Raw genomic sequence first — 24,655 nt, 5'->3', positions numbered from 1 at the left:
TAGAAGAATTAGAACACTTGTCCCAAAGAATAAGAAACATGTTTTTTTGCCTATTTCTGTGTTTCTTTGGGGAGGCTGGGTGAGGGAGGGGTGTTCATGGATAATGGGGGTTTTGTCACTAAAGCCACCCATTGGTGCAGCCAATGAGATACTATGAAGACGCCTACCAGGCGGACCTACCTAGCCTAAGGGGTCAGGGAAGGCCTCGAAAGGGAAGTAGTGTAATCTCAACGCCGAGACGTAGGAGCCTTACAGAGATCTGGTGAGAAACCTGTTATAAGATGCAAAATTTTCAAGGATGTGAACTACTGTCCAGAAGTGGTTGATATTTCAGACCAAGCATCAGACTCTCTTGTAAAACCACACGTTTTAACTTCCTAGGTTGCAGCTTTCTAAACTGCAGTCGCTTCGGCGGCACTAGCTATCGAAGAACTAAGTAAAACTCGAAACCCTAGCAAACTGTGCGTGGCGCCGTGGAAGGCGCGCAGCGCTTCGGGTCTTGTAGTCTGGGACGGACTTCGAGTCCCATAGCGCTGTGCGGCGGGACGTCGCGCCTGCGTGATGCGGGCGGCGGGCAGCGCAGAGTGCGAGGCTCTTTTGTTCGGCTGAGGGGAGGGCCGCTGTCCGGGGCCTGCGGTACGCCGCTTCAGTGAGGGGCTCAACCGCGGTCAACCGGCTTGTTGCTTTTCTGGTCGCCACTCCCCTGGCCAGCCCGACAAGACGCGCTAGTAGCGCGGCAGCGATTTCTCTCGGGCTCGTGGGCGCTGCTCTGAGGTGAAGAGCCCGCTAGAGGCGGGGGAGCGGGGGGGAGGCGCGCGGAGGCGGCGGCGGCGGCGGGAGCCCTGGATGAGGGGCCGCGCGCTCGCGGCGGAGGTCGGGAGCGGGGAGCGTGTCTGAATCCCGCGCCCTTTCCCGCTCCGAGCCCTCCGCCGGGCGCAGTGAGTAGGACGACTGGCGCGAGAAGGATGGAGAGGGCGGGGCGGCGTCTCCTGAGCCAGAAATTCAAGCGATTCTGGGTGGGCCGAGCACTTGCGGGTCGCCCTTCGGGCCTGGGTAGACCAAGACAATGCTCCTAGGGTTGGGTGGGCGGCTGCGGGATTGGGCTGGAGAGAAAACACTGGGTAAATTGGGAAGGGGACGGACGGGGCAGCCTGGATGCTTGGACAAGCGTTGGGAGCGTTGATGACTGCGAGACCCGAGGTTTAGAAATGTAACCTGAGAATATTGGGTCCAGCCGGGGCTGCCAGAGGAATTCCTCTTGCAGGGCTGGGGAACGGTAACTTCGAGGAAATTGTAAGGGTGGGCCGGGCGGCCCAAAGTGTGCTACTGGGGGAAGAGATCTGTTGAATAAATCGAGGAAGGGGCTAGAAGGAGGGGTAGTATTTGCCTGGCTTGGCTCGGGTTGGGGGGCGGGGGGGAGGCGGGGAGAAGCTGTCAGGGCAAGTGGGGCGGAGGTCCCGAGAGCATTTTCTGTGAGGTGTGAAGAAGAAAAGGGGGAAACTGGCCACCCCTTGCTTCCTGGTTGATCGGCAGTAAGAATAATGTGTGAAGAAGAGATGGAACACACTTTTTTCTTTTTTCCAGATTTTCTACTACCTTCACTCCTTGATTCCTTTAGGGAGTTAAAAAGTCCAAGTGCAGCTCTTGCTTTGATTCCTAATTAGTTCCATACGTTTTTATCTGAGATTGTTGCTGGTCACAAGTTCACTGCGGTGAAATTGTAGAAATGTGTAGATGAGTTCATATTTAAGGAATGAAGTTAACTTAGTGAGAGATTATGAGACGGTGTGGGAGGTTGAGAGAGAAAGTGGAAAAGTTCGTAAGATTGTGAGGTTTTTTTCCTTGGGCTCTTAAGTTTTTTAGGCAGCTTGTCCTTGCTGGAAAATTTGAATACGAAGGGAGCAGTACTTTACCCCTTTTCCAAAACTTAAGATGAAGATTTTTCATGGGTTGTTGCTATATTCAGACATGTATTGGTTGAGCTCAATTAAGGTGGAATTTACAAAAAAATCAGTTACACTAGAACCTCTGGCCAGGGGTAAGCTATCCTCAAATGTGTTAAGAATCAGGTCGCCATTTTGGAATAGTTCTAAAAGGTCCAGGGTTTTGGAATGAATGCGGGAATACAATTGGGAAATTAGTGCCAATGCTCCAAGGTGCTTACAGGTATTTACATGGAAAGTGATATGACTGAAGTGCACAGTGTTGGAATCGGCCACACCTTAATAAAGCTTCAAGGCAGTTGAGAATCTTCAGTCATTTCCAATTTTCCCTCTGGTGCCATTTTCTTCATTGGCTGCTATAACCTAAATTGTTTTTCACTAAAAATGTAAATATTGTGTAGCTTGGTGTTTCTAGCTTCTTGATTAAAGGAGACCAAGTAAGGGCACCCTATCCTTCTGCATTTTGACTACAGGATACTAATATTTTTATAATCATCTAAAGAAAGGAAGCAACCATTATATCTTCTGGTGCCCATTTTAGAGACTAGGAAAATGTTTCTTTTTGAATTCACACCACTTAAAGAGAATTGATGAATTTTTGTCATTTTCTAGTAGTTTATCCATTGAAATCTTCCTTTTCCATATACTCTTTCTCGTGGTATAACAGATTTTGCATTAGATTTGATGGCTTTTTTGCATCATAGGTTATTTCGCTGAAGAGATTTTGGAATAAGATGCTAATGGCTAGTTTATGGCCTATATAAGATGGGGCCGTGCCTCTTGTTCATTCAAGTGTCTGACACATAGTTGACCATTCATATTGTTGAATGAATGGATAGGGCTTTGAGATCTTTTCTGAGAATCCCGTATTAGTAGAATGGCCTGATGTGCATTTATGTAATCAATTTGCCTGTTTTTGTTCTATGACGTTAGGCAGAGTAAAACTGTTGCCCTTGGCATGCTTGCCTTAGCCTGTGTTTTTAATATACTCACCCTGGTATTAAATACAGAAAAGGTATGCAGATTGTGCAAGTGGCAGTTTTAAATACCTTAGGCAAGTACTAGGAGAGGACCCAGGTTCTGGGTTTCAACAGCAAGCTATATAGTATTTTGAATATTTTCTGTTATATAAGTATCTTGAAAAATCATTTGTGTCCTTTGTATAGAGTTAATAAGTATTTCTCAATGGCGATGTCTACTGAAAAATTGAATAGCCTTTCCACGGTTAATTGGAGAAGTTGTTTGAATGAGGACAAAATTCTGATCCTGTAAGTATTTGAATAACTTGTTAAATCTTTCCTGCCTTTTAAGCTTTTATGATTTACTGACCAAAAGGGGGCAGCCTAATTTGTCTGTGAAATTGTGCCTTTCTTTAATAATAGCAAACACATTGAGGGCCTAAGAGAACTATGGTATTTGAGAAGTTAATGTCACTGCTCTGGTTTTGTTTTGTTGTCTATGAATCCTTTGGTCTCTGCTCTTATTCTGGTCTTGCTTTCTAATCACTTTTATTTCATTTTAAACTAAAATATTTGCTTCAGGTATCACTGTGTTCTACTAATATTTACAGATCCCTATGGCCTCTAAACCCAAGCCATATCTATAGTTTCATTTCTATCAGCACCACGAAAAGGAGTTAGCCAAGCTTCTGGACACGTCTCAGATAAAATTCTAATTTTATTCACACACTGGTATTCTAGTCCTAGATCCTGGAATTCGAGGACAGGGATTTCTTTAAAAATGAAACTCCTGCCCACCCGGTATGTGGCACAAGTTCTTGTTTTCTGCTCAGTAAAGTTTTCCATCTGGAAAGCATTTGCCTCACAAACAGCCACAGCTAACAAACTGAAAGCAGTTTAGAAACATGAGTTAGGAGGACTACAAACTGAATATACTACACACGGCTTCACCTGCCTTTTGATGACTGGTATGTAGTTGCTAATGCTCAGCAAGGATACTTACTTCTTTGCAGATCCGATTTATTTGCTCATCATTCCCTAAAAAGCTGACAACTTTGGACTTCTGTTCCCTCGTTATCTCAATCTGAGACATCCATTCTTATTGCCCATATAGGGTTCAACACCTTACACTGGGTCCAGACCTACCTTTGAGTGTCTGGGTAAAAATAGAAACAAAATGCTTTGGGAACCACAAGAAGAAGAGAAATAATATTTAGCTAAGTTGGGTAAGCATCATGGGAGAAGTAGCATTTGAGCTAGCTCTTGAAGGAGGGGTAGGATTTTGACTACTAGCCTTGGACAGGAGCACACTTCTTAATAATGAGCAAATCCATGCATGGAGGAAATGTGCAGGATATGTTCAGGTTGTACTTTTCTGTTTTGACAGGAGAATAGGTTTTGTGAGGGAAGTAGGAGTATGGAATGGTTGGATCTAAAGGGTGTTAGATGTACATTGTGGAGTTTGGCCTGCCTTTTAAGAAAGGAGGAGGAGACTTTGTAGAAAAGTTTTTAGCAGTTACCTGCCACTTTCCTAATCAGCGTACTCCCACCCAAACTGGTTTACACACTGTCTGCCTCCGTTGCTTTTGTTAACAATAGTTCCTTGGGCTAAATCGCCTCCCTCCAGTCCAGTTTTTCAAATGCTATTGGAACCTTGCCTCAATCCCAGCTTTTCAAAACCTTTCTAATCACCCTAGCCATTTATTCTTCCAAGCCCCGGTAGTGCTTTGGTGGCGGCTACTTCTTGCTTACATTTCTTTTGCTAATTACTGCATACTCCTGTCATTTCTTCTATTGAAATGAACTTCAATTGCATTTGTACCTTTCTGGTATGTTTTTAATCGTACAGTCCTGGCCCTGTGTCTTACCCTTGAGGGGGGGACTTGGGGAATTTTTCTTTGCTTCGGTAAGCCTTAGTTTCCTCGTTTGTGAAATGGGCTTAGTAGAGATGTCTGAGCATTGAATTAAGTGCCTTTCTATGCATTAAGTGTTAAGTATTCAATAAAAGTTATTTTGTTATTACTAGTCCTTATGGGATTTTCAAAAGCCTCTACTTCCTGTGAGTCTGCATATGCTGCTAGCCTGGCCAAACAGTTCCATTTGCCTGGGTCTGAGGGGATTCCACATTCTGCGATGTGGAGTTTTCAGAAGCTTTCGGTGCTTTAGCTGGGATGAATTGGTCACCCTTTATTCCACCCAGGCTCTTAGTAAATCCTTATTGATTTGATTTGGTTTTTTAATAGATGGTATTAAAAGCTAGTAGAGCTGTAGTTATAAGCTTTTATAGCCATTAACTGACTAGGTGTTAAACCTAAGCTAGAGGCAAAAGATGGGTAAGGAAAACAAGGAATGGAAAAAGGAGCTAGATGAAGGAATGAAGTGGGGAGTGAAATGCACGGTAATTATCATCTGGTCCTTGTCTGCTGCTCCCTCAATATAGCTCTTTCTACCTGGCCACACTTCTGTTCTTCAGATATAGCAAGCTCTTCTCACCCTAGGACTTTGAACCCACTATTCTTTAAATTTGGTACGTTTTTCTGATTTTTGCCGAGTTGTCTCCTTGTCATTTGGGTCTCTGTTTAAATGTTACTTAATCTGAAGATATTTTCTTTATAGCATTTATCACTAATGTTTTCTTGCTTCTTGTCTGTGCCCTACTCTGCACACGCATGCATGCATGCATACACTCCCATTCATGCTGACTCATTTGTCCACATGAGAATATAAACTCTAAGAGACCAGGGATTTTGTCTGTCTTGTTCACCCTATTTGTCTAGTGTCTCACGCATAATAGGCACCCAATATAGGTAATTGTTAAATGAATGAATACTGTAGGAGCATGTTCACAGGAAGAGTTAACCTAAACTTAGTCTGGGGCTTCGGGGAAGCTTCTGATGATGACATTTTTTTAGCTAAGGGAATTAGTCAAGTGAAGAATGGAGCCAAGGGCAAGGTAATTGTGATTGATAGGGTTAGGTGCAGTGGTCTTCAGCTCAAATGCCCACAGATAATGGTATGAAGAGGTCTGCATTTTTACATCAGTGGCTAGTATTGAGAATGAATTGGGTTGGGAGTTATCCAGGCAAGAGATTGTGGTTGCTTGGAATAGGATGGTAGTAGTGGGACTAGACAAATGTATAAATTAAAAGATATTTAAGATATAAAATCAACAGGACCTAGTAAGAGACTGGATATGGGGTTTGAGTGGGGAGAAATCAAGAATGTCATAATTTTGTCTTGAACTCAGTAAAAGCTATATGAATTCTTAGAAAGACCATTCATTTAATTGGGTGATGGGCCTTTTTAAAAAGTATATCTGTAAAATCAGAGCCTGAAATCACAACCTCTGAAGTTTGTTATAGAACTTTACTGTATGAATCATTAAAACTGACTTTTGGTATTTATGTAGTTCTTCAGATATCTTAAAATTCCTTTTGCAAATAATTCTGTTGAAATTTTCCATTGTTTGTATCCAGAATTTACTTCCTTTTTCTCACCTATGTTATCTGTCCTCATAGGAACATAGATTCCTTTTGCCATTTACTACAAGGGCTTTCTTCCTTTGTTTTGCTGCTGGGTGAGACAAAAGGAAGAACATAAGAAATTCCTACACTTTAGGTATATGAAATGTGATTTCTCCGTTTCTGGCAGCTCTTCTATCTCAGTCTTCCAGAAATGAGATCTTGGTTTCTGTTTTATAATTATTGGTCATTCATACCAGTCAGACCTGGGTCCTTCTTGAGTGTGTTCTGGAGCTGCTCTGCTGTTTTGAAAAACCTAGCCAGGGGACTTCCCTGGTGGCACAGTGGTTAAGAATCCGCTTACCAATGCAGGGGACACGGGTTTGATCCCTGGTCCGGGAAGATCCCACATGCCACGGAGCAACTAAGCCCGTGCTCCACAACTACTGAACCTGCGCTCTAGAGCCCGCACGCTCTAGGGCCCACATGCCGCAACTACTAAGCCTGTGTGCTGCAACTGCTGAAGCCTGTGCGCCTAGAGCCCATGCCCCACAACAAGAGAAGCCCACGCACCGCAAGGAAGAGTAGCCCCCACTCGCCACAACTAGAGAAAGTCTGTGCACAGCGATGAAGACCCAACACAGCCAAAATATATTTAAAAAAGAAAGAAAAACCTAGCCATGAATTTCAGCCATATACATAGAACAAAAATGGTATTTTCTTAGAGTTCCTAATGCACTGGATTTCAGAGAGTTATCCTTACGCTTAAAGCAGTAAATAATCTAATGAAGTAGGATATATATGCAAATATGTAAATAGATAATGAATGCCAGAAGGTCATAAAAGCTCACCTCAAAGGAATTCCATGAGAGTTGTTACACCAATTTTACAGATGAGAAAACTGAGTTATGCAGTAAATATATATAACTACCTATAAGCATAAAGTTTTGAGAGGTCAAGGACAGCAAAGATATCATGCTTCTGGTGCTCATACTAGCTTTCTTTTTTATTTATTTATTTATTTATTTATTTATTTATTTTTTTAGCTTTCTTTTGGTGAAAGGAACTGAGAGGACCCTTCAGGCAGTGCTTGTCCAGTTTCATTTCTAGTACAAGAAAGGTCTAGAGTGAATGACGTTGAATGTGATGTAGAGGTTTTGTTTTCAGGAACATCAGTTATTACTTACTGTTCAGCCTTATTCTAAATTTTTATGGAGAAAGTAAAACGTTCACCTACCTTTTAGCTAACTATGAGAATTGATTTATGTCTGCAATAATGTATAATTTCACCTGAGGAATGTAGTTTCTGCCAATCCTTTTACAGCAATGGCTTATATCCAAGGAGTGCATCAGATCACCTAAGGAGCTTTTAAAGATGCAGGTGCCATGGTCAAAGCAACAGTGTTTGCAATAATAATAAATTGGAAACAACCCAAATTTTCATCATTAGGTGGATGGTTAGAGTATGGTGTGTCCATACAAGATGGAATACTATGCAGCTTAAGAATGGAGACCTCGGGCTTCCCTGGTGGCGCAGTGGTTGAGAGTCCGCCTGCCGATGCAGGGGACACGGGTTCGTGCCCCGGTCCGGGAAGATCCCACATGCCGCGGAGCGGCTGGGCCCGTGAGCCATGGCCGCTGAGCCTGCGCGTCCGGAGCCTGTGCTCCGCAACGGGAGAGGCCGCGGCAGTGAGAGGCCCGCGTACCACAAAAAAAAAAAAGAGTGGAGACCTTTATGCAACAATGTCAGAGATGCATTACATTATATTAAAAGGCAAATTATAGAACTATAATATCTATTTTCACATATGTACATCTGGGTCAGTTTACATATAGAAGAACAGCTTTGACAGGTTTTGAGCCAGGGAACTTTGATTCCCTAATTGAATGTGAATACATGTATTATATTACAGTTAGAAAAACAAAATATTTTTTTAAATAATGCACATACACGCACCCTACACTCTGACTCACTGGATCTGGGTATCTGTATTTATAAACTCCATAGGTGATTCTTATTCTCATGTAGGTGAAAGTTCTCTACTCAAGGTCTGCTTTCCTGTGAATTCTTTCTTAGTACAGATGGTCATCTCACCAGACCAGCATTCTAAATGTTTCACCTTAGTGTTTACCTCAAAAGGCCTACTGGTTTGTTTCAGAGGGCTGTAGCTGTTACCTTGTCCTCACATCTGGAATTTGACCTTTCAAGCTGGCAAGAAATCCGTATGGAAGTTCTGGGGTAGCCTATTATAATTCATATTTGTGATGGCAAGCAGGAGCTATGCTCACATTGTCTTCTCAGATCCTTCTCATATCCTTTCACTAGGACCAACTACAGGCATACCTTGTTTTATTACACTTCACTTTATTTGAAGATAGTGCATTTTTTACAAATTGAAGGTTTGTGGCAACCCTGTGTCGAGTAAGTCTATCAGTGCCATTTTTCTAACAACATCTGCTCACTTTATGTCTCTGTGTCACGCTTTGGTAATTCTTGCAATATTTCAGACTTTTTCATTACTATTATATTTGTTATAGTGATCTGTGATCAGTGATCTTTGATATTACTATTGTAATTGTTTTTGGGTGCCACAAACCATGCCCATGTAAGATGGCAAAACTTAATCTGCCAGCTGTTCCCCAGTTTCTCTCCCTTTCCTTAGGCCTCCCTATTCCTTGAGATACAACTAATATTGAAATTAGGCCATTTAATAACACTGCAATGGCCTCTAAGTGTTCTAGTGAAAGGAAAAGTTGTGTCTCTCACTTTAATCAGAATCTAGAAACGATTAAGTTTAATGAGGAAGGCATGTTGAAAACCAAGATACGCCAAAAGGTAGGCGCTGCTTAGCCAAGCTATGAATGCAAAGGAAAAGTTTTTAAAGGAAATTAAAAGTGCTACCCCGGTGAACACATAAATGATAAGAAAACAAAACAGCCTTCTTGCTCATATGTAGAAAGTTTTAATGGCCTGGATAGAAGATTAAACCGGTCACAGCGTTCCCTTAAGGCAAAGTCTAATCCAGAGAAGGCCCTAACTCTCTTCAGTTCTATGAAAGCCTAAAGAGATAAGGTAGCTGCAGAAAAGTTTGAAGCCAGCAGAGGTTGCTTCATAAGATTTAAGGAGGAAAGCCATCTCCATAACATAAAATTGCAAAGTGAAGCAGCAAATGCTGACATAGAAGCTACAGCAAGTTATCCAGAAGATCTAGCTAAAATAATTAATGAAGTTGGATACAGTAAACGACAGATTTTTAGTGTAGACGAAACAGCTTTCTATTGGAAGAAGATGCCATCTAGGACTTCGTCGTAGCTAGAGAGGAGAAGTCAATGCCTGGCTTCAGGGGACAGGCTGAATCTTGTTAGGGGCTAATGCAGCTGGTGACTTTAAGTTGAAGCCAGTACTCATTTACGATTCCAGAAATCTTAGGGCCCTTAAAATCTACTAAATCTACTCTGACTGTGTTCTGTAAATGGAACAACAAAGCCTGGATGACAGCACATCTGTTTACAACGTAGTTTACAGCATGGTCTCCAGCCTCCTTTTTTGGTATTAGCAACATGTGGTCCTTTTTTTCCAGACTGTTCTGTTTTCCAGTTTCCAACAAAAACTCTCTTCAGCTTTTTCTATTGCCCAGTGCATCTCCTTAACAATAACTTTATCATTTTAGATCTTAACTTATTTCACATGAAAAAACTAATACTTGGTGTGAAAAGGGCTGCTGCACACAATAAAGTTATTTTATGCCCACTGTTGAGACCTACTGCTTAGAATAAAATATTCCTTTCAAAATATTACTGCTCATTGACAACATTTGGTCACCAAGAGCTCTGATGGAGATGTACAAGGTTAATGTTTTCATGCCTGCAAACACAGCATCATTCTGCAGCCCGTGGATCAAGGAGTCATTTTGACTTTCAAGTCTTATTATTTAAGAAATACATTTTGTAAGGCTGTAGCTGCCATAGATAGTGATTCCTTTGATGGATCTGGGCAAAGTAAATTGAAAACCTTCTGGAAAGGATTCACCATTCCAGATGCCATTAAGAACATTTGTGATTCATCGGAAGAGGTCAGAATATCAACACTAACAGGTGTTTGAAAGAAGTTAATTCCAAGCCCTCATGGATGATTTTGAGGGGTTCAAGACTTACGTGAAGGAAATAGACGTGGTGGAAGTAGCAAGAGAACTAGAATTAGAAGTGCAGTCTGAAGAGGGACTGAATTGCTGCGGTGTCATAATAAGACTTCAGCAGGTGAGTTGCTTCTTATGGTTGAGCCAAAAAAGTGGTTTCTTGAGACAGAATCTACTCTTGGTGGAGATGCCGTGAAGGCTGTTGAAATGACAACAAAGGATTTCGAATATTATACAAACTCATTTGATAAAGCAGCAGCAGGGTTTGAGAGGACTGACTCCAATTTTGAAAGAAGTTCTGTGGGTAAAAGGTTATCAAACAGCATGAATGCTACAGAGAAATCAGTTCGTGAAAGGAAGAGTCAGTGTGGAGAACTTCATTGTTGTCTTATTTTAGTAAACTGTCACAGCCACCCCATCTTTCAGAATGCACCACCCTAATCATTCTGCAGCCATCAACATCAGGGCAAGACCCTTCCTTCATTAGCAAAAAGGTTGACTTGCTGAAAGTTCAGATGTTGGTTAGCATTTTTCGCAGTGTTCTTTAAGGTGTGTATATTGGTTTTTTAGACATAATGCTATTATTGCCTAGTAGACTACAATATAGTGTAAACTTTTATATGCACTGGGAAACCAGAAAATTTGTGAGTCTCGTTTTATTGCAGGGGTCTGGAGGTCTGCCTGTATTCAAAACCAGAATGCCTAATCCTGTGTCTGATACTTCACTGCCTCTGCTTGCAAGTAGCATTGTTCCTCTTTTCCATTTTCTAGCTCCTAACTGTAGGAGTGGAGGGGGTATCCAGGAGAATTGCAACTGTGCTTTTTCTTTCTCTTAAAAGAACTATGAGTTCATGACTCTTGCTTCAGATTTACACTATTCCTGGATTTATTGGGACACTATAGAAGAATTTGGGGCTCTTAAAATTGGCATTTTCTCAGTAGTTCTCTGGGCTACAAAAATTCAAAACTTCTGCACCATCTAGCACTTGTCAATTTAAAAGACTGAGAAGACTGCTGGGGCCCTAAAAACCAAAGCTTTGCCACTGCCTGCTGATTTAATTAACAATGTATACCTTCCATATTCCAGTAACCAATAAAAAATCATTGGTTTTTAAACACCTATACATATTACAAGGTCTTTTTTGAAAGAAAATCATTATCCGCACTTCCTTATTTACTGATGACAAATTGTAGAGAGGACTGAAGTCAGACCTTTCAGTCCTGTCCTCGTAGAGGCTGGAGGGAAATTTCTCCTGTAGGTGTGTAGCTAGCTCCTAGTTCTGTGTGTGCAGCAGGGCCATTAGCCCAGTCCTGCTGGGAGATGTCCACACTGAAGTGCTGTATTTTTTGTTAATTGTGTGACCTTAGAAGATTTATTTCATGTAAATTTATTGTGTTATCTCTGAGGTGTCAATAACATCTGAATGGCTTAATTTATAGGATTGTTTCAAAGATCAAATGAGATAACATGGTAGCACTTTGTAAACTGTAAAGTGCAATACAAATGTAACGTATTATTTTTCTAGGCATCTTAAAATGTAGCAGACCCGGTAAATATTTAGGTAAAATTGTAGCAGCTTAACTAGGTTAAGGATTTTTTGTCTGAAACATCGTGATGAGCCTTAAGAAGACTTTTTTTTTTTTGGCTACGTTGGGTCTTCGTTGCTGTGTGCAGGCTTCCTCTAGCTGCAGTGAGTGGGGCTACTCTTTGTTGCGGTACGCAGGCTTCTCATTGCGGTGGCTTCTCTTGTTGCGGAGCACGGGCTCTAGGCATGCGGGCTTCAGTAGTTGTGCACAGGCTTAGCTGCTCCGTGGCATGTGGGATCTTCCCGGACCAGGGCTCGAACCCATATCCCTTGCATTGGCAGGCAGATTCTTAACCACTGCGCCACCAGGGAAGTCCCCTTAAGAAGACTTGTCCAAGGATTATTTGCTAATCTTTTTATTTATTTATTTAGGCTGCGCTGGGTCTTCGTTGCGGTGCAAGGGCTTCTCTAGTTGTGGCACGTGGGCTCAGTAGTTGTGGTGCATGGGATGCATTGCGGTATGTGGGATCTTAGTTCCCCGAACAGGTATCAAACCCAGGCCCCCTGCGTAGGGAGCACGGAGCCTTAACCACTGGACCACCAGGGAAGTCCCTAAGATTTCTGAGTTAATTTAGAACTGTTCGCCCTTGTGTACATCTTGTGATGTTCTAGTATATACCTTGACCCTTTGTTCAATGATTATGGCACTTTTTACGCCATAATTTGGTTGCCAGGATATTTAGGGAGAGTGGCAAATAGCATTGACTAAAGGCATTTTTCCATTGTGCTACTACGCTGATCTGAGTTACTTTGAATATCCTTGCCAAGCAATTCCAGTTGAAAGCCCTCCTTCCGGATGTCACTGCTGGTATTTGGAGATTGCCATATTCAGGGAGAGGTGGTCTCTCTTGAAATAATCGATTTGGAAACTATATGCAAATAATTGGCCTGTCATAATATTTAAGGGAGCTCTTGGCTTGTCTGAAGGTGCTATCAATAGATTCTGTAGGAAGAGTGGGTTGTGTATTTATTTACTTCTCTACTGATTTTGACAAATGGTTTATTCAGGACCCCAGAGAAGTACCTATAAATAAGGAAAAAACTCACACTGGGAAGCCTGGCTGAGAGTCTCCAATATAAAGAGAATCCAATCCCTGGAGGTAAATGCTGGGATGAGCCAGTTAAGAAAACTCAAAAGAGAGAAATGGAAGTGTGTTTTCAACATTCTTCACTTCTCATTTGAGTTGCTCTTAGGACAATGAATTTAAGTGAGTAAAGATGAAAATCAAGCGGTCTCACTCTAGATTTCCCTATTTGGGGGTTTTCTTTACCTAACCTAAAGGATTATATTCTCATGCTATGACTTTCTCCTTGAGGCCATGCTAACGATAAAGGGAGGGGAGGCCTGCAGTAGCTAGAGCTGTCCCTACCTTTTTGTTTTGTAGTAACAGGATCAGATGGGCAGGATTCAGTGTTATTTCTTTTTGTAAGACAAATGTAGCTATTAATGTAGATAACACAGAGCCTTCAATATCTCTGAATTCTGAAGCCAGAGTGATAAGACTGCCTTTCCTTTACTTTCTTAAATTTAATTACTTGAGAGAGGGGTTATTAGGGGACAGTTACTGGTTTGGGGTTGTCTGTAATCCGTTGTTTTTCTGTCTGTTGAGAAAGGGAGTAGCTTCCAATTTCTGAGTCCAAACTAATGTAGGGAGTTGTGGTACCCTTTGTTATTGAAAGGTGATTGTCAGTTTATTTTTCTTTGCACATTAACTGATGCATGAATCTTGCCACCCCTTCAACTGACAGTGAAAGGAAGCAAGCAAGGAGTAGCACTTGTTCTTCGGAGCAAACACTACTGCATTTATCCAAAAGAAAAATTAGACTTTTTTTCCTTTCCTTATAACACTTGTCATGGCAATCAGAATTCTGAAAACCTGAAAGTATCTCCCTCCAGGAAGAAGCAACAGGCTCTGAATCAGAGGCACAGTGAAGCTAGCCAATAATTAGCAAAAGGTAACATTCAATACACTGATTAGTCTGTTCAGTAACAATAAAAGGAAAACTCATGGCACTAAAAGATGGGTTGGGGAGGGAAGGAAAGCAGAAACTTTGGTATGTAAATGGAGAGGAACAGTCTCAGCACAGATGTGTGTTTTGAACTGTATGGACAGGGGCATTGGGTGTGGCCTTAGGCCACACTGAGAGCATCTCAGAAAACTTTGTGTGTGTGCCACTCAGCAAAAGTTCAGAATACCTTTAGTGGAAGAGGTATCTATATTTTTTTCTTACCAGACATTAGGTTTCAGGAAGACAGGGACCATTACTTACTCTCTTGAATCTCCAGCCTCCAGCAATGCAGAATTTTCTAGTAGCCAAATGTTTGTTGTTTCAGTAAGTCAGCATTGCTTATATATGCAGACATGAGAATATCTCAGAGTATAAACCTAAATAAGCATCTGTAGATACTATAACTGATTCATATTGATGAGCCCGACTTTTAGTAAAGGTTTGTTATATTTCATATAGTCTATAGATGAACTCTTTCTAAAATACGTTCTGTCTACACGTGCCAATTTAAAACTATTTAGAAGAGCCTACTTTCACTGACTCCCAAGGATGCTAGGAATAACCAGTTTAAACCCCAATTAGCATTGCCTTAAATTCAAACATAAAACATGGTAGTAACTACTTTCTTGTCTTGGATCATCTGCCATACTCTTGATTGTTTGTTATTTCCTTCTGGGCAGCTAATGTATCTATCAATTTGTAGATTGCAGCCAGTTTTGTAGATCAATTTTGTTGTATAGATATCTTATGGCGCCACCTACTGACACATTTGTAATCATAAGGCTTTATGCTTACCAACAGTCAAGAGTTGTATGAAGGACTAAAGAAAACAGATTTATAGGGGACTGGAATTTTAGCACTGGAAAAACCCTTAGAGGTTACCCAGCCTGATGATATATTTTACAAAAGAATAAATTCAGGTTCTGTTATCTGTGATACACACCTTTTTCCCCCCATTTATTTCCAAATTCGTTTAGAGAATCCCATGGTCATTCTGGCATTTTTATGAATCCTTCTCAGCCTTAGAAATAAAAAGTAGAATAAAAAGTTCACAAGAAACTTGAGAATTATAAATTAATGGTGGCATTCAGAAAAGACTACATAAAGAACCTTAAGGGGACTCAAAAGAGATTGTTTAACAATGCAGAAGAATTGCTTATATTATATATGCATATACAGAAGGGAAAATTAAACTAGATGTTTAATAAATAGGACAAGCCATTTCCCTTAGTAAAAATCCAAGTCCAATACTGTGATGAAATTGAAAAACATTCAGAGAATTAGGAGAAAGTATGGATCAGAGGATTATATGTATATAGGTTTGATGTATAGACCTTATTTTTAGGAGGATTGCTTTTTTTCTTTCAAATTAATGTAATATTTTAGATACCATAAGTAAAGGGGTATTGGGAGCTTTTTTAACTTAGGAGGAATGGGTATAAAAGTTTTAAGTGGATATGCAAGAATAAGGAAGTTTTGCTGTGAGATTAGTTGGGGCTGTTTTAGAAAACTAACTTTCTAGCTGAACATAGAAAACTCTTGGGTATTGAAGATGAATAGGCATAACATTTATTGAAGCAGAATGCACTGTTTTTTGTAAGATTTATTTATTACTTATTTATTTTATTATTTTTGGCTGCATTGGGTCTTAGTTGCGGCATGCGGGATCTTCGTTGAGGCATGCAGGCTCTTCGTTGCAGCACACAGGCTTCTCTCTGGTTCTGGCGTGCGGGTTTTGTATCTAGTTGTGGCACTCAGGCTCCAGAGTGTGTGGGCTCTGTAGTTTGCGGCACACAGGCTCTCTAATTGAGGCGCACGAGCTCAGTAGTTGTGGCACATGGGCTTGGTGGCCCCATGGCATGTGGGATCTTAGTCCCCTGACCAGGGATCGAACCCATGTCCCCTGCATTGGAAGGCGGATTCTTTACCACTGGACCACCAGGGAAGTCCCAAGCGTGCACTATTAAAATCATCGATGATGTCCCTGGTTTTATCCAAATATTCTCCTAAGGGTGTACCCTAATGTCCTTTTTATTTCCTTTATCATTTTAGCAGCGTCACCCTTTATACCAGAAAGCTGGCGGGCACTATGGGGAAAAAACAAAACAAGAAGAAAGTGGAGGAGGTGCTAGAAGAAGAAGAAGAAGAATATGTGGTGGAAAAAGTTCTTGACCGTCGAGTGGTAAAGGGCAAAGTGGAGTACCTTCTAAAGTGGAAGGGGTTCTCAGAGTAAGTTTCATTGACCCAGGAAAATCCATTCATTTGGTCACCAACTATTTCTCAGGAGACTGGTAATGTGCATGACCCAGGGTGCACTGATGGGTACATTGTGACTCAGGCCTGGCCTTCACGGCTTATAGTTTAATTAGGAAAATGACCTACATGTACAAAGTGCTATCATGCAAGACTGATTTCTGATGAGCAGTTTTGTGTGTGGCTTTCCACTGATCCAAGTTTGCAAAGAGAGAGTAACTTTCTTTTGAAGGTGGCAAGTTTCTAAGCTTTCAATTTGTACTAAAAAGCCCCCTACTGCCTCCCAAAAAATGTCAACTTTGTCAAGTTCTTGGTCTTGGACAGAATCCAGTTATATTTTATCATTAACTCCTCTGTTCCAAGGACACCAGCTTTTGTCCTCCTGTGCTTCTCCTTAGTGTGAGTGTGCTAACTTTGAGTGGAAAGGGTGACTCGTGTGCCTCTGGTTTCAGTGAGGACAACACATGGGAGCCAGAAGAAAACCTGGATTGCCCCGACCTCATTGCTGAGTTCCTGCAGTCACAGAAAACAGCACACGAGACAGATAAATCAGAGGGAGGCAAGCGCAAAGCTGATTCTGATTCGGAAGATAAGGGGGAGGAGAGCAAACCAAAGAAGAAGAAAGAAGAGGTAAGGCTCGAAGTAAGAATTTTTACTAGCCTAAAATTCATGCTGCTGTCAAAGAAGCTGAAAGATAATTTAAGCACTTTTGTTCTGCTGCTCCTTAGATCTCAGCAGCTGGCTCTCAATCCTTTTGGAATGTTAGATAGGCTAATGCTTTAAAAATGTTTGAGGGGCTTCCCTGGTGGCGCAGTGGTTGGGAGTCCGCCTGTCGATGCAGGGGACACGGGTTCGTGCCCCGGTCCGGGAAGGCCCCACGTGCCGCGGAGCGACGGGGCCCGTGAGCCATGGCCGCTGAGCCTGCGCGTCCAGCACCTGTGCTCCGCAACGGGAGAGGCCACAACAGTGAGAGGCCCGCGTACCGCAAAAAAAAAAAAAAAAAAAGTTTGAGGGTTCAATCTCATGAAGCCACATAATCTACTGTTATTTTATGTGAGGTTCAAGAACAGTAAGTGCAAGGGAATTCATTCCTGTGAGGAGATGGCTGTTAATGTTTTAATCATTACAGGTTTTAATCTATTCAATACCGTAAAGTAAGGTACCTTTTGAGGGTGAAGAACAGTTGTGAACATTTATTTTGCTTGAGATGTGGGTCCCTTTTTACATATGGGGAAACCTCAAACACTTCAAAACTCGATGGAATAATCGCTCAGAAGGATTCTAAAAGGCTTGTGACTTACAGCCAAAGATTTGGTGAAATATTGGCAAAAGGGTTTGATAACATTGTCAGAGAAACAGGAGTTGCTCCAGTCCGGATAACAGTCCCATATAGTTAAAATTGTTCCATCTCTGTGGTTTTTACAGTCAGAAAAGCCACGAGGCTTTGCCCGGGGTTTGGAACCGGAGCGGATTATTGGAGCTACAGACTCCAGTGGAGAACTCATGTTCCTGATGAAATGGTGAGTCTGCCAGTGGCTCTGTGTGGTGGTTTTTTTCTTCTCGACATCTGTTCCATGCCAGAGGAAAAGAGCTGGACCTTCAAAATCCCAGTCGCCCAGGTGTGAAATCTTTAAGATGGCATAGTCCTTCGATAGTGACCCTCGGCCTGACTGCCAACCTGGACTCGTGAGTTACAGGTAGGGGCCCTTAGGATTCTCGGATCTTTGCCCATTTTTTTTAGGAGGTGGGAGACAATCTGGAGTACAGAGGGTATGGGGAGGAATCACATTTCACTCATGTAAATAAAGGGGGAAAAAAAGAAATGTGATTGAACCACCCTCCCCTTCCACCACCTCCTTAATAAAGATCGGGCTGGCCCCGGGATCAGAAATTCTGTTAACTTCTCAGGGTTAGGAAAGAATTTCTGTAGCTCTTCCTTTGTCCTTGACTGTTAGATCCTCTCCAGTTTGTGCAGATTCTACAATTGCAGTATCTGCCAGCAGGGGTCAGCAAGGCCCCTTTACTATACTAAGCATAGAGAGAAGCCTGCTTTTTTCCATTGTAAGTGTAAATACCAGTGGTGGTAGTACTCCATGAAACAGCTTAATGAAAGCAGTTGTCTTGAGAATCTTAAGAACTGTAATTAACCCAAAATTCTCTATAATTTCTCTATTCTCTGTCCAAAAGGAAAGCTTTCTTCCCTTTTTCTTGCTTGTTGGAAGTGCTTGTTCTCCTCCCCCCCAAAGTGGAGCTCAATCATTGTCCTTAAAATATAAATTAGGAGTGAATAATCCTAAGCCTGTGCCAAAGAAGGCAGCATTCTAGGGGCTTTGTCCTTTTGTCAGTCTAGAACCTTCTCGGAAACTCATATCTGTACTAATTCCTCTCCTTTAGAAGGTGGCAGGAGAGGCCTAACTTGAACACTGAAACTGAAAGCCTATGGCACAACCAGTTAAACCTTTTTTTCCCATGCATTCCCTAGGTGTTTACTGACTCTGACCTTCTTTTAGCTTATTTATTGCTAGCCTGTAGGAGAAAAGTTCATTTTTAAGGTGCTGCATATGGGAGAAAGGAATTAATACCAGGACTTATTCAGTCCAACTAGAATACACTTTCTCTGGCTGCATGTGACCAGTCTGAGTAATGGTAGCACCTCCTTATTGCTTGACACTACATTCCTTTGGTTCACTCACTAGTGTGTAAAGATTATAGCTGAATGTAACTCTGCAAGTTAAGATTGGATGTTGATTATTAAACCAAGTTCACTTTAAAGTGATTTTCCTGGAGAATGGAGATACTTGTTCATTTCCCAAAGTAGCTGTTTTTCTGTGCAGTGAAAAGACTGAACTCTTACTTCAAAGGCTGTTGTTGAATTGTCAGCAAGGGGCAGCCTGCTTCAGGTTCCCATACTGTTATACTACTTTTCCTTCCCATTCTCTTGTCTGTTTTTCAAAATCATACCTTACTGGCTTACTCTTCCCTGGTTCCATGGGGCTGTGTGGCTTTGGTTGTACCTGTTGCTGGAGTTCTGGAAGTTTGGGGTAGTGTCTCGTCAGAGATCCCATCATATATATCTATCTGCTGCCTGCCCTATGCTATTGCTTCCATCTAGGATGTTCCCAATGACCTGAAGATAGCTTACTCCTAAGTCCCTTGTAATATGTATGTGGTTTTCAATTTCTGAGAACATTTTAAAATTCAGAAAAAATATGGAGAATTATGTAACTGTCCCTTTATTTTCTATCTCCCAGTTTTGAAGCACCAGTTCAAAGCACCTGGGAGTTGTGGCCTGTCTGTGAGCATGGCACTTGGTAGTGTTAAACAGTATGATTATGAGTAAGCAAGAAAGTGTCCACCTGCATTGGCTCTGGTCAGTGCCAAATTGGTATTAAATCTTACTATCCAACATGGTATTAAATCCTATTACCAAGCCAAGATCTCTCCATGGGCTTTTAGCAGCTGGGATATGGCTTTGGAATAGTATGGTAGCCTCTCTTATTCCCTCAGAGAATCTGAGAGTCATGGTTTTGTATGTGTGTGTGCGGCCTTTCCCAGGGGTTCAGAGTTAGCTTTTGACAAAGATATCTAGAGGGCATTTTCAATGGGAGAAGATCTCTGCAGATATTACTTGGCTAAAAGCTGCTAGTAAATGATGCTTACACCATATTATCATCCTTCCCTGGCCTGCTCTTCTGGAATTAATATTTTATTAATTTACTTTTTTTTAATTTTTTTAAAAATTTATTTTTGGCCGCGTTGGGTCTTCGTTGCTGCGTGTGGGCTTTCTCTAGTTGCGGTGAGCAGGGGCTACTCTTTGTTGCGTTGTGGTGTGCGGGCTTCTCATTATGGTGGCTTCTCTTGTTGCAGAGCCACGGGCTCTAGGCGCGTGGGCTTCGGTATTTGTGGCACACGGGCTCAGTAGTTGTGGCTCACGGGCTCAGTAGTTGTGGCGCACAGGCTTAGTTGCTCTGCAGCATGTGGGATCTTCTGGACCAGGGCTCGAACCCATGTCCCCTGCATTGGCAGGCAGATTCTTAACCACAGCGCCACCAGGGAAGCCTGGAATTAATATTTTAAAAGCCCAAGCCCTTGGGTGATCCAAGTTAGGAGACCACTAGCACCTGGTCTCAAAGTCTCTTTGTGCTTTGTTCTGCAGGAAAAACTCTGATGAGGCTGACCTGGTCCCTGCCAAGGAAGCCAATGTCAAGTGCCCACAGGTTGTCATATCCTTCTATGAGGAAAGGCTGACGTGGCATTCCTACCCCTCGGAGGATGACGACAAAAAAGATGACAAGAATTAACTCTCCTGAGTACCAGCCCCTGTCACATCTGACTGTGGGTTTCAGGTGGGGAAAGAAGGAGTTCTACTTGTCTTGACACCGTAGAGGGGGCTTGAGAAGATGTCCTTTGAAGAGCCAGTATAGTTTCTGTGCCCTACAGCAGCCCAAGTGCTTTAAAGCCGCTCCATGCTGTATAGTTTGCACACCCATCCCAGTGGAGGGGAAGGAGGGTCAGTGCTTCAAGGCAACACATTCTGAACTTTGCTGAGAAAAGCAAAGGGCCTTCTATGAAGGACAAAACTTGCAGAATGCGATGTGGGAGAGCAAAAGATACTGCAGATCTTCAAAGAGCATCTCCACAACCCACAGCCTTCTTCCCAATAGTGTTAACTCTGCATTTTTACAGCGTAGCATGTATGTAGTTTTTGGCTATTTCTGGTGTGTTATTTGGGGTGGGAGGGATGGGGTGGGGAAGAAGGGAGATGGGTTAGGATCATTTTTGTTAAAATTTGGGGCCTGTTGGGGGGAAATGGTGAAAGAAAGGAAAGAACAACTAATGATGATTTGGTTCTGTGTCCAGAATATTTCATCCTTTCAAAAACTGTCATTGGCAACCTAAATGAGGACTGTGAGAGACTGTTTAAAAGCTGTGAATGCCTGAAACTTAGAAGCCAAGGTGTTGCCTGCCTGAGCTTAATGCTGTTCCCAAAAAGCATTAAGCTTTGGTAACTTCTTAACTTCCCAATTCAGAAGTTACCAAAGCTGCCATTTGGGGGATGGAAACTGGTTGAGGAAAAGTCTTATTGGAGTGTATACACAGGCAGATCATTCTGTCTTAGAGGTGCTAATTCTTGAAATCGACAAGAAGACCCTTTCTTTTCCAATTTTGAAGTTATAAATGTCAGCTTCTCCACCCAGGCCACTGGCTCTGAAGTATTTGGGGAAGGGCAGAGGGTGGTATAGGAGATGGGAGAGTAGGCAAAGACAAGGGCCGGTGCTCTTAGGGTGGAAAACTCTTGGAGCCTCTGTTTTTTGAACTTTGAAACCATTGGTGGCAGGGTTCAGTCACTGACAGCACAAGTTCACTGAGTCACTTCAAGAGTTGAATGATTTCTGAAGCCCTGGTCTCAGGAGATTAAATTTTCATACTGGGGCAGTGGTTCACTTTAAAACAAAACACATTTTTTTAATCCTAAGAATTAACTAAAACCCAAAATGCTGTCTTGAATCATGAGATCCATCAGTTCTTGACATCATTTAGACCTGCATCTAGAACTCCGTTGTAAAATCTTTTTAGGCATGTGTTAGGTTTCTGTGAAAACTTTTGTTTTTAAATGTTAAACTTCATACCAACACTGTCAGTTTTTGTCTTAATAAAACTATAGATTTATAATCCTTGATTTTTGTCTTGTCTTGCCAGAAACACTCCTTGCCTTATTATTATTTTATAGATTGAGCCTCTTTGGGAACAACTTCCACACTTGAATGGTTTTATTTCTTAAATACTGTAGGCTTGAAAATCTAGTGTATGGTATGACTCTTTCTTTGACACTGAGATTTATAATTGATACAGAGATTATAAAGATTGTCGCATCATTCTGTCTTCATACTGCTCAAAGTTCGTTCAGCACTCTGACCTGATAGCACTTCCAAAATATGATACGTTTGGAAATACAGGTTTTTGGGTTAGGTTTAGATCCTGGCTCAGGTATTTCATAGATCTGTGTGACCGTAGCTAAAGTTAGCTTCTCCAAACTTTTCAGGAATTGGTCCTGTGTTTGATCAGTGAATTAAAACGTCATCCATTTTCTTAACATCATTTTCTGCCTATAATTCTAGAGCCAAAATGGGACTATATTCTTGTCAGTTATAAAAGGGGAAATAGGATTTCCACTGAGATCAGTTCAGCTCTACGCACTAGTGCAAAGCATTTGTTCCAAATAAACTGAGTGTAGATATACTTTTTTCAAAAAGCCTCCTAGGAGTTTAGGGAGACATAAATGGAGCTGGAGAGGTCTTCCTCTGCAGAGGTCTGAGTGTGTCCTTGTAGTTGGCAGCAGCAGAGCAGTCTGTAGCTAGTTAAGAGAGTTGGGGTGGGCAGATATATCTGGTTCTGTTCTCCATCATCAGATGCACCGAAATTAGCCTTCGGTCTTGGTGCTTGTCCAAGATGGGGTGCTATTCAGCTTTAGCCTTAACCTTTGGAACCTATTTCACTGTCACTGCTGGCATTCCTGAGCTCTTTTAAAACCGTATCATTCTTCCCCATGGAAGACACTGAAATTGATAATGCACGTTGAAGTGAAATATGCAATTTTGTTATCTTTAAAAGCCAATTATCACACATTTCTAGATTCAAGGGTTAAGGATAAATTTTTCTCAAGTGATCGTTGAAGCCACAAATGCATGCAGAAATGTCAGGGGAAAAAATATACATAGGCACAACAAATCTTAAGTCTGCTTTCAGAAAGTATTCGTAGAGCATTTCTTTAGGAAATACAAAAACACATCAGATGCCTTCAACAAAACTGCATCATATTAGACCTCTAGCCCAGGAGTTGAGGAGATACAGATTGTTACCTTAGTTACCATTACAAAAGAACAAGAGCTTACTAATTTGGTGACAGAATCATTGTCAGCTGTCCTACACTGGCAAAGCCAGTCAAATACCTTGTTCCTTCACTGCCTTCAGTTGAGTTTCAAGCTAATACAGTAAATACAGAAACACTCTTGTCAACTGACAGTGCTCAGGAATAATTGTTTCTGCTTTCCAATGGCATTTGAAAGTTTTGACTACCAATTTTAAATAATGTTTAATAGTTGATTTTTAAGTACTTATTTTCTGGTATAATCTTACATTCCAGAACTCAGATTCAGCTCAACTTGATTTTAACCCTTGGCTATTTAGTGTCTGAACATGTGTACACAGCACATCTTTATAGTCTATAGCCTGTGGCATTGGGAATCTGTATTACAAGGTAATTATTTTCCTCATAGAGAAAAGGGGGGGGGGTAGTGCTAGAACAAATCGCTACTCCAAAATAATTTGGTGGAATTGAAACTCTGAAATCCAAATTTCTGCAATGGCTCCAAATCCTGAACTATGTATGGAGCTGAGTTCTGTTTGAGATCAAATTTATCTGATCAAGTCATACTAATCTGATATGCAAGTTGGGCCTTCTCATGGACACCATGAGGATGTTCTCATTTAAAACTCAGAACTGATAGGAATGAACTAAGTCCAGGCTCACTGTTTTCCCCTCTGCTAGAATTTATTTTTTTTATTTTTATTTATTTCTATTTTTGGCTGCATTGCTGCGCGTGGGCTTTCTCTAGTTGCGGTGCGCGGGCTTCTCATTGTGGTGGCTTCTCTTGTTGCGGAGCACAGGCTCTAGGTGTGCAGGCTCAGTAGTTGTGGCACGCAGGTTCAGTAGTTGTGGCACACAGGCTTAGTTGCTCCGTGGCAAGAGGGGTCTTCCTGGACCAGGGCTCGAAACCATGTCCCCTGCATTGGCAGGTGGATTCCTAACCACTGCACCACCAGGGAAGTCCCCTCTGCTAGAATTTGATTGAAATACAAATACCACTACCAGGCCAGCATTCAGCTTATTAAAGGAAGGAGTCTTGGCTTCCTTCACCTTGCCTTTTAGCGATAGGTAGAGACACCCTGGTGTTCTGATATGTGGTAAGAAGTTTGATATAGGAGCTTAAGGTCCTCAGACAACTGTCAGTCTCTGATCTGCACATCACCTTGGTTTGACTGTCCAGCAATGAGGTTTTCTCCAAAAGTTGCTGCTTTCCTAGCCGATGTGTTCAGGGTTGCTTATCTCTCGTACGGATGATTTTTAATCGACTTTGGCCTTGGGCACTCCCCGTTGAGTAAATTGATGAATATTGAAAGCAAATGAAATGTGAAATAAAATCATCCTGCTGGGATGAAAGGCATAGTTGGCCCTGCTCTATGGGGCAAGTAGAGTAAGGAGTCGGTTTCTAAGGCTTTTTTTTTTGCTTAGGCCAGTTAGGTGGC

General features: G+C 41.8%; 1 protein-coding gene across 1 annotated transcript; it reads left to right on the top strand.

The window, feature by feature from the left end:
* Positions 1-585: 585 nt before the first annotated feature.
* Positions 586-20,770, top strand: CBX1 (chromobox 1). The gene is made up of 5 exons (XM_065897334.1): positions 586-774; positions 16,148-16,324; positions 16,801-16,978; positions 17,774-17,868; positions 20,505-20,770. Exons 2-5 carry the CDS (start codon positions 16,185-16,187, stop codon positions 20,647-20,649), a joined length of 558 nt encoding a protein of 185 aa, XP_065753406.1. The 5' UTR covers positions 586-774; positions 16,148-16,184; the 3' UTR covers positions 20,650-20,770.
* The last annotated feature ends 3,885 nt before the right edge of the window (positions 20,771-24,655 follow it).

Source organism: Phocoena phocoena, chromosome 19 (assembly GCF_963924675.1).
Source record: "Phocoena phocoena chromosome 19, mPhoPho1.1, whole genome shotgun sequence".
NCBI classification, from domain to species: Eukaryota; Metazoa; Chordata; class Mammalia; order Artiodactyla; family Phocoenidae; genus Phocoena; species Phocoena phocoena.
The sequence above is the reverse complement of the archived record's forward strand: the minus strand, read 5'-3'. Positions and strand labels throughout refer to the sequence as shown.